Source organism: Mustelus asterias, unplaced genomic scaffold, assembly GCF_964213995.1.
Source record: "Mustelus asterias unplaced genomic scaffold, sMusAst1.hap1.1 HAP1_SCAFFOLD_1434, whole genome shotgun sequence".
NCBI lineage: Eukaryota > Metazoa > Chordata > Chondrichthyes > Carcharhiniformes > Triakidae > Mustelus > Mustelus asterias.
This window is the reverse complement of record NW_027591379.1, coordinates 43,847-60,314: the sequence shown is the minus strand read 5'-3', so window position 1 is coordinate 60,314 and position 16,468 is coordinate 43,847. Positions and strand designations below refer to the sequence as shown.

The 16,468-nt window shown below is 42.1% G+C and overlaps 1 protein-coding gene across 4 annotated transcripts in view; it reads right to left on the bottom strand.

Moving 5' to 3' along the window:
- Positions 1–4,064: 4,064 nt before the first annotated feature.
- ilkap (integrin-linked kinase-associated serine/threonine phosphatase) overlaps positions 4,065–16,468 on the bottom strand; it is a 50,119-nt gene continuing 37,715 nt past the window's right edge. For all 4 annotated transcript variants that reach the window (XM_078206325.1, XM_078206326.1, XM_078206323.1 and 1 more), the window contains 2 exons: positions 7,029–7,110; positions 4,065–4,730 (listed from right to left, as the gene is read on the bottom strand). In XM_078206325.1, coding sequence (XP_078062451.1) covers positions 4,590–4,730; positions 7,029–7,110 — 223 coding nt within the window. In that variant the 3' untranslated portion in view covers positions 4,065–4,589. The remainder of the gene's footprint in view (positions 4,731–7,028; positions 7,111–16,468) is intronic.

Below are 16,468 nucleotides of genomic sequence, written 5' to 3'. Positions count from 1 at the left end.
GCTGGGTTGATTGTATGACATGAGAGTTGTGTGGTATTTACCTGTTTTTTTAATATGCTGTAATCCTTGCATTTACATTGAGGAATACATTTTCTCTACCCTTCATTTTATTAATGGATAAGTGGCGGCATAGCAGGGTGGCGGTGGGTGGTTTCATGTAGAGGTGGTTGTTATGGCCTTATAAGTTCTCATTGTGGGTGAGGAAAATACCTGTTAGAACTTTTGGTGTCACGTTTTTCTTTTGTACTTGTGTTATTTTGGGATTTAATATATTTGAGTCAGTTTCTGCAGTCTAACAGACAATATTCAAGCACTGTAATCCCTATTGGCCTGTGAGAATAAAGAAAATAAAGCAGGTTACATGAAGAAATAGGTGAGCAACATATTTAAGATTAATGTTGGAACACGTTGGGTAGCAGCCTAATCGAGTAAATCTTGGGGTAAGTTAATAATGGACGCTTGAATGGGGATCACTACCTTCAACTCTCAGCCACTGATTACATTGCCATTAATTTTTGAATAATTTGACACTTTGGAAGTGTCAGAGATGTACCAAAACACCGAGCCAGTAATTTCTTGATTTTTAAAAATTATTTCCTTAAGGGTTGAAAGTTTACGCTGGAAATCTTCAAGCTCCTCTCAAACACCAACTGAACTCTGATTGACCTCAGGACCTGCTACATCGATTCTCCATCACTGGGAACCTAAACAGCAAGCACCTGAAAATAAAGCTCCCTAACAACATGGAACAACAAATATCCTCAAAAGGAAAGTCCTTAAAAGGACAAGCCAGGTTATTGTCAGAGGAGGTCAGCGAGTGTTTTTCATTTACTTTCCTACATATGAGAAGAGTGCTGAGGGTGATAGAGGTACGAGGATCTGAATGGCGGGGGTGGGCAGGTGAGGTCACAGCTGAAACTTTGCAGCATCTCGTGATCTGAAATAAGATGAGATTGGCATTGCCAAGCCATGCCCCTCTGCACACCTCTGTCAATTCCACATAATAAACCCTCCCCAATACTTCCCAAAGTAATCTAATAGGATGCCATGGCATGAAGTCAGTTTTGATAAAAGCTCCCTGGTAACTCAGTAGAATCGAATCTGGATTGAAATATTTTATCCTCACGCTAATGTCAAAATGGAAAATTGCTGGGGTCTAATCTGACTTCAGAATATAGCTTGTGGTTTCGGATCGCTACCCTAACAATCTCCAGGTAGGGGGATGACTTATTGCCCCAGTTGCATGATAGAGCTGCTGTTTTTTTACTTGTGTCGGAAAAGCAGGGGACTGAGAATGGTAACTATTGTTAAATGCTTGAGAAACATGGACAGATTTGTATGTGAAAAGGTTTTTGGGTGTGAAAGTCTTTCAGTCAAAATGCATCAAAAATGCTACAAGCTGGTGTACACCAAGAGCATTCCAAGTCCCAAATTTTAAGTGCAGTTATCTCCTCCATGAGATGTGCTATGTAACTGATGCACTTACGTAGCAAAATTACCTGTGCACCCGTAAACTTTCTAATCTGGCCATGTGAATATGACCTCTCAATATAAAGCCTTGTCCATGTATTAGTAACTAATGGTATACCATGTCACATATCGGGTGCTTTATGGAGAGTATGGGTTTGCTTTGTTGGTTTCATGATGGGCTGCAGGTTCCTATGTTAGATTAAAGTTTCATTTCAGTTATTAGACAAAGCATGTACTCTACACGTTGTGTGTCTTCTCCAATACTCTGACATATCACCTGTACAGTATATTCATTACACCACACTGCACACCTGTCGAATCATTTCATTGTGGCGGGGCTGATACTAAAGAACAGTAAATGAGAGTTGACAATGTGTTAGACTTTGCACTTCACTTCTCCTCAAGTCCCTTAAGCACCACAAGTTCCATAAATCTTGGAAACAATTTATACCTGAAACAAAGGGTATGCATTACAAGCTACAAGGAATTGGCCTTGAGCCTTAGGCTTCCCCTCCACCCACCACACTGGAACAGCCAGCACCATGAATGGGAGAGGCTGTGCTGTAACAAGATGCCTTGGCCAGTGTCTTCCTTTCTGAAAAACCAAGTCCCCATGCCAAACCCTCCGGCGATCAAACCTTAAATTAATGAGCTGAACTAACGGCTTAGAGAAACTCCCAGCCAAGTATCTATTTCATGGATATGCAGTTACCCTCAAATTATGAGAAAAGGTCAACAAAGCAAATCCAAACAGGAAATATTTCATGCTTTATGTGACAATCTGACAGGATAGAGCGGTACAGAGCTGGTTATTGCTGGAAATGACTCCCAATACCTGGGCATTTGAACTTGCATACCGTGCTGGTATTGCTGTTGTGTACAATGATGACTTGGGCAGATAACTGCTCTAATCCTACAGAGTGTGCATAAAGTGCATTGTTATAAAGCTGTAATCTCAGTGCCAACAACAGTTCTCAGTCATTGCTTTCCTTTACTCTAGGTATATTCATGTCCACAAACACTTTAAAAGCGAGGACTGAGTCAGAGGATCCATCAACAAAGTCTGAGACATCCCGTTTATTTTGTCAGTGTTATTCAATCACATGACAAATGGTGAGGGCTGTGGGTTTTTGACTATATTAGGTGATAGTTGGGGGTCCTGAGATCGTGAGTTGGGGGTCCTGAGATTGTGATTATTTTAATGCAAGTAGATATAACTACCCTAGTGCCATGGAAACAGGTGGCCTATGCATGACCAAGCAGGTTTTAACTTCCCCTCACTTCTGAAACAGTGACCATCTGGAATAGTCAGCTTTCTTTTGTCAATGATGCACAGGTCACAGGCTGTCCTCTCAGCTTGCCTGTACGGACTGTTAATGGGCTTTTGCTTTGAGACACTGTAGGAAACCACACGGGTACATGTGTGTACATGAGAGCTATGAGGCACTATTTTAAAATGTTACCTAGGTACACAAGTTTACTGTTACTAAATAAGCCAAATTACATTTTTATGTGGAATTTTCATTACTGTTTTGGGATTACGTTCCAATTGCCAATTTTCCAATGAAATCCATCAATTAGAGGGCTTGTCTTTACTGAATCAAAGGCATTGTATAAACAGACATGAAGCAGTTATGTAAAGTAGATCTGGAAAGAAACTGGAACCATGGTTTAAACGAAGTTAGAAAAGAGGTTTATAAGAATGATTCAAGGGATAAAGGATGAGAATTATATTAATAGACTGGAGAAGCTGAGACTGTTCTCTTTGCAGTAGAGAAGGCCAAGAGGAGAATTGCAACAGGTGCTTCGATAAAGTAACTGAGGATAAGCTGAAGGTTCAATAACCAGAGGATACAGATTTAAGGTGACTGGCAAAAGAACCAGAGGCAACAAGAGGAATTTTTTTCATGCAATGGGTGGTTAGGATTTGAAACACACTGCCTGATAGGATGCACAAACCAAATATGACACTAGCCTTTATAAAGAAAATATATAAATAATTGGAGAGAAAAATGGCAGGGAGATGTGGGAAAGAGCCAGGAAGTGGAACTGATTATAAAATTGTTCTTTGAAAGAGGTCAGAACCAGCTCCTCCTGTGTTGTATGACCCTATGATTCTATATGGCTGGAGTAATTGGAGCTCAGTAACTCTATTGTCATAAAGTCACATAGCTGTCCTATACAGATTGAGCAGTCAGTCGTCACACGCAAGCAGAATGAAACAGAACTTCACTGTACCAAATATACTTGCTTTCAGTTTTTTTAAAAAAAAGGTGGTTTGTGAAAACACCTAGCGAGTTGGTGCTCCTCCCTCACCGCCTTGCTGTCTTATTTTACTTCAACATATATTAGCAAGTATTTTTATGTCTGCTTCAGGAACAGGCGACACTGGATAGGAACTATCACTAGGTGTTGGGAGAGGAAACAAGGTGTCAGTACTTGTATTGAAGTGAGCTGGTACAACCAGACATTTGGAAAAGAAAACTTTTAAGTAGAATCCAACCAAAACACAGACCTCAAAACCAGCATGAATGAACAAAGCAATAATAAGAGGTGCACACAAAATGAAACCTTCAACTCATTAGAAGCTTCCACACATTGCAGTTGGGATCAGGGAGAAGGATATCAAAACCCCTTCCCAAGTATCTGTATCCAGATTTTATTTCTTGAACCTACCACCGGCTGGCTGCAGATGGTGTACAGAGACACCAGTCATTTCCATACGTCCCTTCCATTCATGCACATGCCAGGCATTCCAACACTAGCAGGCCCAGAGAAATGATGCCAAGTCCGTTCTAGTTTCCCAAGTGTGAGAGCGGTGGGGACAAGTTCTTCAAGAGTTGGTGTAGCTTGCTAAGCCGTTCCACCATCAGATTAACGGAGCCCCGATAAAGAAGAATTTCTGCTACAGTCAGTTGCTTGGGGTATTTGGAAGTGTCAGTCGGTAGCAATTCTACAGGATCAGATGAAAGCAAGTAGGTCAATCAAGATAAGCATTTTAATTTCAAGTCTCTGAAAGGGCCCGAGGTTGTTTCATCGTTTCTTTCCAGGGTCAGCAATCCCTCATGGATTCCCTGCGTTAACCCGTGAGATATTCTTGGTGAGGTGAGTTCCTCATGTCAGTGTGTGATGGCTACCAGAATGATGGTGACATTATCAGCAGAGCCCCGGCGGACCGCCTCGCTGGCCAGTCTGTTACAGGCAGCTTCAAATTGCACGTCCTGCACTGCCTTCCCCGGCCTTGCAGTCAGAGTCTTGTCCTGTGGGTTGACACAAAGACCACCCTCATGAGATTATGGTTTATAATTCAGCTTAGCAGCTAATGCTGACAAGTCCTTGACTACAGCACGCCTGGGGCCAGCTAGATCCCTTGTGTGGAGCTGGGAGAATGGTGTCCTTATTCAATGTTTGTTGCTACTTGCCAAAATGCACCATTCACGTAATCCCCAAGTGGCAGCCCCACAGATAAACTCCTTCTCGGTTGCCTTATCACAGAATCCCCTTCCTGATTACAAAGTGCCCAAACTTCATCCAAAGGGATGTTCGCCTCAATCTAGTTTGTGGGATTTGGACTAAATTATGACTTGATGTGGTAGCAGACACTAGAATTAGCCTTGGGACCCAGGTTAGGGAGTAGCAAAAGGGTGCCTTCTTTCTAGTGATCCCTGCACCTGTTGGCTGCTACAATGTGCAGATATGGATGCTAGGCAAATTCAGGGTGTGGCTCTGCCATGAGTTAAACATTCATTAGGATCACACATAATGAATGGACACTTAACGAGGCAATGTAGGGACACTATACAGTGTAATGCAGGGGGATGGTGTGTCCTTGGAGCCAGCAATGATCATCCATTTCAGAAAAGTAGAGTACTGAAAGGAGCTGAGGGGATCAGAGGTGAATTTTCTAGAGTATTTGCCACATTAGTGACCCAACCTTTCCAGATCATCACATGGCTGTGGATGATGGGCGGGCAGGAGGTATCTAGTCATGTCCTGGAGACTTCAGTCCCACTAACGATATTGAAATTCAAATTTAAGTATTTAAATCAGCGCAGAACTGATGACTCCAAAAAACTTGGCGCAGAGACGCGCGGAGGTCGTGATGCCCTGCGGGGAACCTGCTAAACGGCCTCCGTTGATGTCTCCGCTAGAGCAGTGCAGCAGGCTGGGAGAATCGACCCCGTTGTCTGATTTCAAGAAGAAATCAGATATAACTCTAGGGATTAAAGTATATGTTGGGGGGGGGAGAATCAGGATATTGAATTCAATGATTAGCCATGATCAAAATGAATGGTGGAGCAGGCTCAAAGGGCCTACTCCTGCTTCTAGTTTCTATGTTCTATCAACACACTTTTTTTTATACAATGGGCAGGTTATTTGTTTATTTGCATGGGCTCTTCAATTTCTTTGCATAGCTTGAACTTAAAGGAGCAGACTTCTATATGGGAACTTTAAAGTTTCTTGCATGGCTTGCAAATAGAACATTCAGCATGATCTTCCAAGCATCAAGAGTGTGGAGCTGGCTTAATGGAGCAGCTGGTCATTTTAGTCTGTTCATAATAAAAGATACACAACTCCGTTCTGAAACCCCAGGCCACTGTCCTCTTACTTCCTTTTATAACTGGATATCATTTGCAGACACTATGGCAGTGAAATTCATCTTCAGCTACAATATAAAATGGATAAGAGCAAACGACTGGTCCGTTCCCACCATGGTATATTTTTCCCCATCGACAATCAATGGAATATGGGCCGCCCAATCACACTCACCCCATTTCACCAAAGACCAATTCCACCCACTTTGGATCAGTGTCTCCTTTAGGCCAGCAGGTTTATGTTCAGCAAATCTATCAATGATCATTCTTTATTACAACCTTATCCATGGTAGGCACCGGTCCTAAAGGCAGCACGGTGGCACAGTGGTTAGCATTGCTGCCTCACAGCGCCAGGGACTCGAGTTCGATTCCTGGCTTGGGTCACTGTCCGTGCGGAGTCTGCATGTTCTCCTCGTGTCTGCGTGGGTTTCCTCCAGATGCTCTGGTTTCTTCCCACAGTAAGACATGCTGTTAGGTGCATTGGCCGTGCTAAATTCTCTCTGTACCCGAACAGGTGCCAGAGTGTGGCGACTAGGGGATTTTCACAGTAACTTCATTGCAGTGTTAATGTAAGCCTACTTGTGACACTAATAAAATTAAAATAAAACTAAAGGAATGTGAGCGCTGGTTGAGGTTTGGAGGAGTTGAAGCCAATTGCAAAGTGCAATGGGAACAAGTAGGGGTATTGATGGGTTGGGGAGATCTTGCTGCTAGGTCAGGGTACAATACAGAAGTGGCTTAAAAAGGGCTGTTGCTGGTGGACTGGGAGACCTTGCCCCTAGAGCACTGCTAAAACTGTTTTGTAAGCAGCTACATGTTTGATGGAGAATGCAACAGCTTAAAATCACCATCCCACAGAACATACAATGAAGGGCCACCATACAATCTGTACATGGTGTTCCAACCCATTAATTTTACAGAATTCAGCTGTAGGGAACAAACCGTGAGATTAGCAAACTGTACCTCAAGTATTGCTGAAACAAACAGAACAGCTTCCTCCGGGGAGAATACTTTAAATAATCCATCACAAGCAAGGAGAATAAACCTGGAAAAGAAATAGCACATCACACAAATGCTACTACATAAGTGATGCTGGTGATTTGCACTCCAATTAAAGGCAGCATGGAAGACAGACAAGCATTCTTCCATGCAATATACGCTATCCCTCTGGTTTTTCCTACCTCTCTGAAGGCTACAGATGGTGGCTCCCCCCTCCAGTACCTCAGTCATAATTCATGTCTAAGCATTTAATAGCAAGCGCTGGCAACTGTGCCATACATCAATCAAACTCAATTCTGTCATTTTCCCCCACCTCCCCCTACAAGAGGCAGAGTCCTCAGCTAGAGAGATAGGACCTAACAGAATTGTCAACCACCCTTTTGTGACCATTTCGTTTTAGTACATCAAATGTTTAGCCAAGAAAATGGCATGGATGAACACCTGTAATTATTCCACAGCTATTTCTGACCACGTCACTGGAACCATTCCAATCATAAAACGTGCTTGAGAAGACAATAATGGAGCAAGTTAGGATCCAAATCCAATGAAGGATTTTGGGAGAAGTGTCAAATTCAGAGTGAAGTTATTAGGGTAATTCCTAGTCATTACCAAGGCTTTACAACAAAGCTTGCAATCAACCCTAATTCACTCCATTATTGTTACTGATGCATGAGTCGGGACTGAAATGATTCTAGTGATGTGGTTAGAAATGGCTGTGAAACAATTGCAGGCTGTTAACTGGTGCCATTTCCATTTACCTCCTCTAAACATTTGATACATTTAAAGAGTGTTATGTTCCTCAGACACAGTTAACTTTTAAAGAGAAGTTGAACACCCAGTGATTTACTAAAAGAATGAAGTTACAAGATTCCATGGTTTAAAAATAGATGAATTTTACTATACAAGAATCAAGAAAACACTACTAAATAACATGGTTTTAGGTAATTACTTACACTTTTATGCAAAAAGCACAATTAACATCGCAACAACTAAACTTTCCCTTTTCCACAATGACATCCCCCAGAAAGTCTCTGGCGACTTTATCAGGTTCTTTAAAGGTTATTTACTTTCTTGGGGACCAATTCTAAAAGAATTTTCCACAGCTGCCTTATAAGGTCTGGGGTTACTCAGCCGAACTTCAATCACAATTCCTGTGTAGCGATTTAAACAGCAAATTACAAATGCCCCTGGTTTCTAATAGCTCAATTTTCCTAGTCCACAGCTCATGATAAATTATTTTCCTCTGCCTTCTGAACTCGGGGCTTAAACCCACCAATGAGGGCAAAAGGAGGAGTTGCAATTGTCTATTGAATAAGGGAAATGATCATCGGAGCACTGCAGGTAGAAACAGAGCGCACTAGCAGATAAAGCGAGGTTACAAAAAAAAGTAAAAAGACAAAACTGAAGGATCTGTATCTGAATGCATATAGCCAAAGATGTGCAGGTTAGATGGATTGGCCATGCTAAATTGCCCCTTAGTATCTATCCAAAGATGTGTAAGTTAGGTGAATTAGCCATGGTAAATGTGCAGGGTTATGGGGATTGTGTGTGTGTGGGGGAGGGGGGGTAAGATTCTTTTTCGGAAAGTCAGTGCTGACTCGATGGGCCGAATGACCTCCTTCTGTACTGTAGCGGTTCTATGATTCCACTGGGACCTGAATATTCTAGGGCACATGACATTTAGGAAGAACAGGAAGCTAGGAAAAGGTGGAGGGGTAGCTCTGTTCATTAACGATGATACAATTTGAGAGTAATTGCCTTAATTCTGGAGATTAAGATGTAGAATCAAGTTTGGGTAATGAAGAGAAATAGTAAAAGGTAAAATGTCTCTTGCGGGAGTGGTTTTCAGCCCATTAACTGTAATCACACTGTAGGATGGTATACAGGAAGAAATAATGGTGGCTTGTGAAACAGGTATGGCGATAATCATGGTGATTTTAAATTACATACAGGCTGGACAAATCAGATTGACAAAGGCAGCTTGGACACTGAGTTCATGAAGTATTTTCAGGACAGTTTCTTCGTGGAGCATATTTTAGCACCAACCAAAGAGCAGGCTATACTGCATATGGTGATGTGCAATGACAGTAAGAAGTTTAACAACACCAGGTTAAAGTCCAACAGGTTTATTTGGTAGCAAAAGCCACACAAGCTTTCGGAGCTGCAAGCCCCTTCTTCAGGTGAGTGGGAATTCTGTTCACAAACAGAGCATATAAAGACACAACCTCAATTTACATGAATAATGGTTGGAATGCGAATACTTACAACTAATCAAGTCTTTTAGAAACAAAACAATGTGAGTGAAGAGAGCATCAAGACAGGCTAAAAAGATGTGTATTGTCTCCAGACAAGACAGCCAGTGAAACTCTGTGGGGTTTACAAATAGTGTGCCATGAACCCACAAGATAGACACCGCAAACTGCCGGCTCCAAGTGGAGAGGATCTCCAAGAAGATCGCACATATCGACAAAAATAGACACCGCAAACTGATGTGCAATGAGACAGGATTCATTAATTACCCCACAGTGAAGGTGCCTCTAGGTAGCAACAATCATTATATGACTGAATTTCAAATTTATTTTGAGGGAGAGAGGAGTGAATCTAAGACTAATGTTTTAAACTTAATTATGAAAAAAGTTAAAAAGGAAGAACTCAGGAGATGTTAGGATTCAAAAACGTATAAAACTAGCATAAGGGCACTTTAACTAAATGCTTGTAGCATTCAAAACAAGGTGAATGAGTTGACAGCACAAATCATCGCAAGTGAGTATGATTTAGTGGCCATTACAGAGACATGAGAGGCGATTCTCCCAAAAGTGCTGAATTGGGGGAAAACTGTTCTAGATCACAACTGTTTTTTCAGTGCAACTTCAGACCCGAATGTCCCCACTCTTTGCACTGCAGAGGGCACAATCGTGAATATCATTAAAAACCCAGGGGGTGGGGCCTATTCGCGCCAGAGTCTGACAGTTCCAGGACTCTGCGCATGTGCAGTAGTCCCGATCTGTCAGTCCACCCATTTGCTGGCCAGCTCAATCGCTGGCCAGCCCAGGACCCCCACAGTGCTGCCCCTCCAACCCACAACAATTTCTGGACTAGCCCTGACCTCCCCTCCCCCGCCCCAGAGCGTCCCGATGTCCAGCCCGAGCACCCCCAGCAGTGGCAATCTCCCCCACAAGGAGGCAGGCCCTCCCCCCTCCCCAGCAGACCAGCAACTCCCCCAATTGCTGGCCTCCCTCCAGCCCCGACCGATCCCAATGCAGAGTGGCAGCAGGACCCCGCCACCTCCACCGATCACCCATAGGCCCTGCCCACAACAGGCTCCGCCCCATTGGCACTGCCCAATGCAGCCTTGAGTTCATAGAATGTATCCACGATTAGTTTCTCAAACACTATGTAATGGAACGTACAAAAGAGCAAGCTATCGTAGATCTGGTTTTGTGTAACGAGGCAGGACTAATTAATGATCTCATAGTTGGGGATCCTCTCGGAAGGAGCGATCACAATATGGCTGAATTTAAAATCTTCAGATGAAGAGTGAGAAAGTAAGATCCAATACCAGTGTCTTGTGCTTAAACAAAGGAGACTACAATGGGATGACGGAGGAGTTGGCTAAGATAGACTGGGAGCAAAGACTTTATGGTGAGACAATTGAGGAACAGTAGAGGACTTTCAACGTGATTTTTCATAGTGCTCAGCAGAAGTATATACTGGTGAAAAGGAAAAACTGTAGGAAATAAAGGAGTGCATCAAATTGAAAGAAAATGCATACAAAGTGGCAAAAATTAATGGGAAACTAGAGGATTGGGAAATCTTTAAAGGTCAACAGAAAGCCACGAAAAAAGCTATAAAAAGTAAGATAGATGAGAGTAAACTAGCTCAGAATATAAAAACAAATAGCAAAAGTTCCTACAAATATATAAAATGAAAATGAGTGGCCACAGTAAACATTGGTCCTTTAGAGGATGAGAAGGGGGATTTAATAATGGGAAATGGCCGAGGCATTGAACAGGTATTTTGTGTCGGTCTTCACAGTAGAAGACACAAATAACATGCCAAAAATTGATGACAAGGAGGCTATGGCAGGTGAGGACCTAGAAATGATCATTATCGCTAAAGAAGCAGTGTTGGACAAGCTAATGTGGCTAAAGGTAGGCAAGATATTAAAGATCCAAAGTCTGAGGTCATGTACCAACTGACTCAAGAACAGTTTCTTCCCTGCTGCCATCAGACTTGAATGGACTTACCTTGCATTAAGTTGATCTTCCTCTACACCCTAGCTATGACTGTAACACTACATTCTGCACTCTTTTGTTTCCTTCTCTATGAATGGGTATGTTCTGTCTGTATAGCACACAAGAAACAATACTTTTCACTTTATGCTAATACATGTGACAATAATAAATCAAATCAAGTCTCCTTGCCCTGATGGAATGCATCCCAGGATACGAAGAGAGATGACAGGGGAAATAGTAATTGCGCTCGTGGTAATTTACCAAAACTCGCTGGACTCTGGGGCGGTTCTGGCAGATTGGAAAACAGCAAATGTGACGCCACTGTTTAAAAAAAAGAGGTAAACAAAAGGCGGGACAAACAGGCTGGTTAGCTTAACTTCTATAGTGGGGAAAATGCTTGAATTTATCATCAAGAAAGAATTAGTGAGACATCTGGATAGAAATTGTCCCAATGGGCAGATGTAGCATGGGTTCATGAAAGGCAGGTCATGTTTAACTAATTCAGTGGAATTCTTTGAGGACATTGCATGCACAGTGGACAACGGGGAACCGGTGGATGGTATCTGGATTTCCAGAAGGCATCCGACAAGGTATTGCACAAAAGGCTTCTGCATAAGATAAAGGTGCACGGCGTTAAGAGTAATGTATTATAATGGATAGAGGATTGGTTAGCTAACAGAAAGCAAAGAGTGTGGATAAATATGTCTTTTTCTCATTGGCGAACAGTGACTAATGGTGTGCCTCAGGGATCAGTGTTGGGACCATAACTGTTTACAATTTACATAGATGATTTGGAGTTGGAGACCAAGTGTAGTGTGTTAAAGTTCACAGATGACACTAAGATGAGTGGTAGAGCAAAATATGCAGAAGACAAAGTCTGCAGAGGGATATAGATATTTTAAATAAGTGGGCAGATGGAGTACAATATTGGTAAATGTGAGGTCATCCAAAAAAATTGCAGCATGCTGGTGTGCAGAGGGACCTGGGTGTCCTTGTGCATGAATCACAAAAAGTTGGTTTGCAGGTCATTAAGAAGGCAATGGAATTTTGTCCTTCATTGCTAGAGGGATTGAGTTTAAAAAAGGGAGGTTATATTTCAGCTGGATAAGGTGCTGGTGAGGCCACACCTGGAATACTGTGTACAGTTTTGGTCTCCTTACTTGAGAAAGGATGTACTGGCACTGGATCAGGTGCAGAGGAGATTCACTAGGTTTATTCCGGAGTTAGAGGGTTGTCTTATGAGGAGAGACTGAGTAGACTGGGACTATGCTCATTTGAATTTAATCTTAAAGAAACATAAAATTATAAAGGGTATAGATAAGATAGAAGCAGGGAGGTTGTTTCCACTGGCAGGTGAAACTAGAACTAGAGGGCATGGCCTCAAAATGAAAAAGGGAGCAGATTTAAGACTGAGTTGAGGAGGAATTTCTTCACCCAAAGAATTGTGAATCTGTGGAATTCCCTGCCTAGTGAAGCAGTTGAGCTACCTCATTGAATGTTTTTTAAGGCAAAGACAGATTTTTGAACAGTGAAGGAATTAAGGGTTATGGTGAGCAGGTGCGTAAGTGGAGCTGAGTCAATGAAAAGATCAGCCATGATCTTATTGAATTGTGGAGCAGGCTCAAGGAGCCAGATGGGCTACTCCTGCTCCTAGTTCTCATGTTTTTATAAGGGCAATTATGAGGGCATAATACAGAGCTGGCTAAATTGAACGGGGAAATTAGGTGAAGAGATGGGGTAATAGAGATGCAGTGGCAGACATTTAGGGAGGTATTTCAGAATACTCTGAAAATATACATTCTGATGAGAAAGAAAGACTAAGGGAAGGACACGCCATCCGTGGCTAAATAAGTTAAATTGAAAGTATCATTCTGTAACTTGATGTTGTGTCGCTGTGCACTGTTTGAGAGCACATTTCCACTCCATTTGACGAAGGAGCAGCGCTCCGAAAGCTTATGGTATTTGCTACCAAATAAACCTGTTGGACTTTAACCTGGTGTTGTGAGACTTCTTCCTGTGTTCACCCCAGTCCAACATCGGCATCTCCACATTAGAAATATAAAAACAGCAAGAATTTCGACAAGTATTGAAAAGGAAAAAATAATGTGAACATTAGTTCTCTAGAGAGTGGAATGGGAAATTAAAAATGAAATACAAGGCAAAACAGATGAATTGAACATATATTTTGTGTCAGTCTTCACTGTAAAAGATCAAAATAACATCCCAGAAATAATTGTGAATCAGGTAGTGAAAGGAGGCGAAGAACTTGAAACAATTACAAATCACCAGGGTAAGGGTACTGAGAAAATTATTCTAAACTAAAAGCTGACAAGTCCCCTGGTCTGATGGACTTCATCCTAGGGCAGTGGTTCCAAAGGGTGCGGCGCGCCACACTGGTGCGGCGAGAGAGGATGACAAGTGTGGCGGGAAGATTCAAGGACAATCAAAGAAACATTTAAACATGGTTTAAACAAGCATTGTTTTATACTTTCTGGATGTCCCATGATCATATTATAAAGTATGTTATGTCTATGTCTATATTTAAAGTCTATGTCTATATTTAAAGTCTATGTTATGATTCAAGCACTGCTAGGAATTTTTTTTTGTTTTCGAATGTATTTCTTATCAATAAAAAATTCGGTGTGGCACGAGCAAATTTTTATTCCGAAAGTGCGGCCCAGTGAAAAAAGTTTGGGAACCACTGTCCTAGGGTCTTAAAAAGAAGTGGCTGCTAAGATAGTTGATGAATTGGTTTTAATTTTCCAAAACTCCCTAGATTCTGGAAACGTCCCATCAGATTGGAAGATAGCAAATGTGACTCCACTATTCAAGAAAGGAGAGACAGAAAGCAGAAACTACAGGCCAGTTAGCTTAACATGTCATAGGGTAATTGCCAGAATTTATTATAAAGGAGATAATAGTGAGGCACTTAAAAAACCTCAAGGCAATCGAGCAGAGTCAACATGGTTTTGAAGGGGAAATTATGATTGACTAATTTACTGGAGTTCTTTGAGGCAGTAACAAGCAATGTGGATAAAGGGTAAATTGTGCACTTGATTTCCAGAAGGCATTTGGTCAATACTCAAACTAAAAGCTCATGGTGTAATGGGTAACCTATTAGCACAGATAGAGGATTGGTTAGTTAACAGGAAGCAGAATAGAAAATGGATCATTTTTGGATTTGTCAAGATATGATGAGTGGAGTGACACAGGGATCAGTGCTGCGGCCACAATTCATATCAATGACTTGGATGAAGGGACCGAATGTATGGCTGCTAAATTGGCTGATAACAAAAAGATAGGTAGGAAGGAGTGTCATGAAGAGGAGTCTGCAAAGGACATGATAGGTTAAGTGATTTGGCAGATGGAGGATAATGTGGGAAAATGTAAACTTGTCCACTTTTGCAGGAGGAACAGGAAATGCAGAACATAAAGTACAGAGGGACCTGGGTGTCCTAGAACATGAATCAGGAAAAATTAGTATACAGGTACAACAAGTGAAGGCAAAAGGAATGTGTTGTTTATTGTAAGGACGAAGTAGGGATATTTTGCTACAGTTGTAGTGTTAATGAGACCATAGAACATTACAGCGCAGTACAAGCCCTTCGGCTCTCGATGTTGCGCCGACCAGTGGAACCAATCTAAAGCCCCTCTAATCTACACTATTCCAATATCATCCATATTTATCCAATAACCATTTGAATGCTCTTAATGTTGACGAGTCCACTACTGCTGCAGGCAGGGCATTCTACACCCTTACTACTCTGAGTAAAGAACCTACCTCCAACATCTGTCCTATATCTATCACCCCTCAATTTAAAGCTATGTCCCCTCGTGCTAGCCATCACCATCCGAGGAAAAAGGATCTCACTATCCACCCTATCTAATCCTCTGATCATCTTGTATGCCTCTATTAAGTCACCTCTTCACCTTCTTCTAACGAAAACAACCTCAAGCCCCTCAGCCTTTCCTCATACGATTTTCCCACCATACCAGGCAACATCCTGGTAAATCTCCTCTGCACCCTTTCCAACACTTCCACATCTTTCCTATAATACGGCGACCAGAACTGTACGCAATACTCCAAATGCGGCCGCACCAGAGTTTTGTACAGTTGCAGCATGACCTCCTGGCTCCGAAACTCAATCCCTCTACCAATAAAAGCTAACACACCGTACGCCTTCTTAACAACCTGGGTGCCAACTTTCAGGGATCTATGCACATGGACACCCAGATCCCTCTGTTCATCCACACTACCAAGTATCTTACCATTAGCCCAGTACTCTGTATTCCTGTTACTCCTTCCAAAGTGAATCACCTCACACTTTTCCGCATTAAACTCCATTTGCCACCTCTCAGCCCAGCTCTGCAGCTTATCTATGTCCCTCTGTAACCTGCCACTTCCCTCCGCACTGTCTACAACTCCACCGTCTTTAGTGTCATTCGCAAATTTACTAACCCATCCTTCCACGCCCTCATCCAGGTCATTAATAAAAATGACAAAACAGCAGTGGCCCCAAAACAGATTCTTGCGGTACACCACTAGTAACTGAACTCCAGGATGAATATTTCCCATCAACCACCACCCTCTGTTTTCACATTGAGAGTATAGCGTATAGTTTTAATGTTTTTACTTAAGAAAGGTATAAATGTGTCACAAGCAGTTCAGAGGTTTACTCGACTTATCCCTGGAATTGTAAGGGACCTTATGAGGAAAGGTTCGTAAGATTGGCCCTGTGTCTATTGGAGTTTAGAAGATTGAGGGGGGATCTTGTAGAAACATAAAAGATCCCGGGTGGATGCTGAAAGGAGGTTTGCCCATGTGGGAGACTAAAACAACGGAATGCTGTAAAAATAAGGGGTCTCCCATTTAAGATGGAGATGAGGAGAAATGTTTCTCTCAGGAGGTCATGAGTTTTGGAACTCTCTTCCCCAAAGAGTGACATAGGTAAGAGTCAGTGAATATTTTGAAGCCAGAGGTAGAGATTCTTGACTAACAAGGGAGTCAAAGGTCATCGGAGGTAGGTGAAATGTGGGGTTGAGATTACAATAGGAGCAGGCTTGAGGGGCTGAATGGCCTGCATCTAATTCATATATTTGTAACTAAGTCACTTTCAGTTCCATTTCCTAAATACCTTCTGGAAAAATCGCAACTTCCCAGAATTCCAA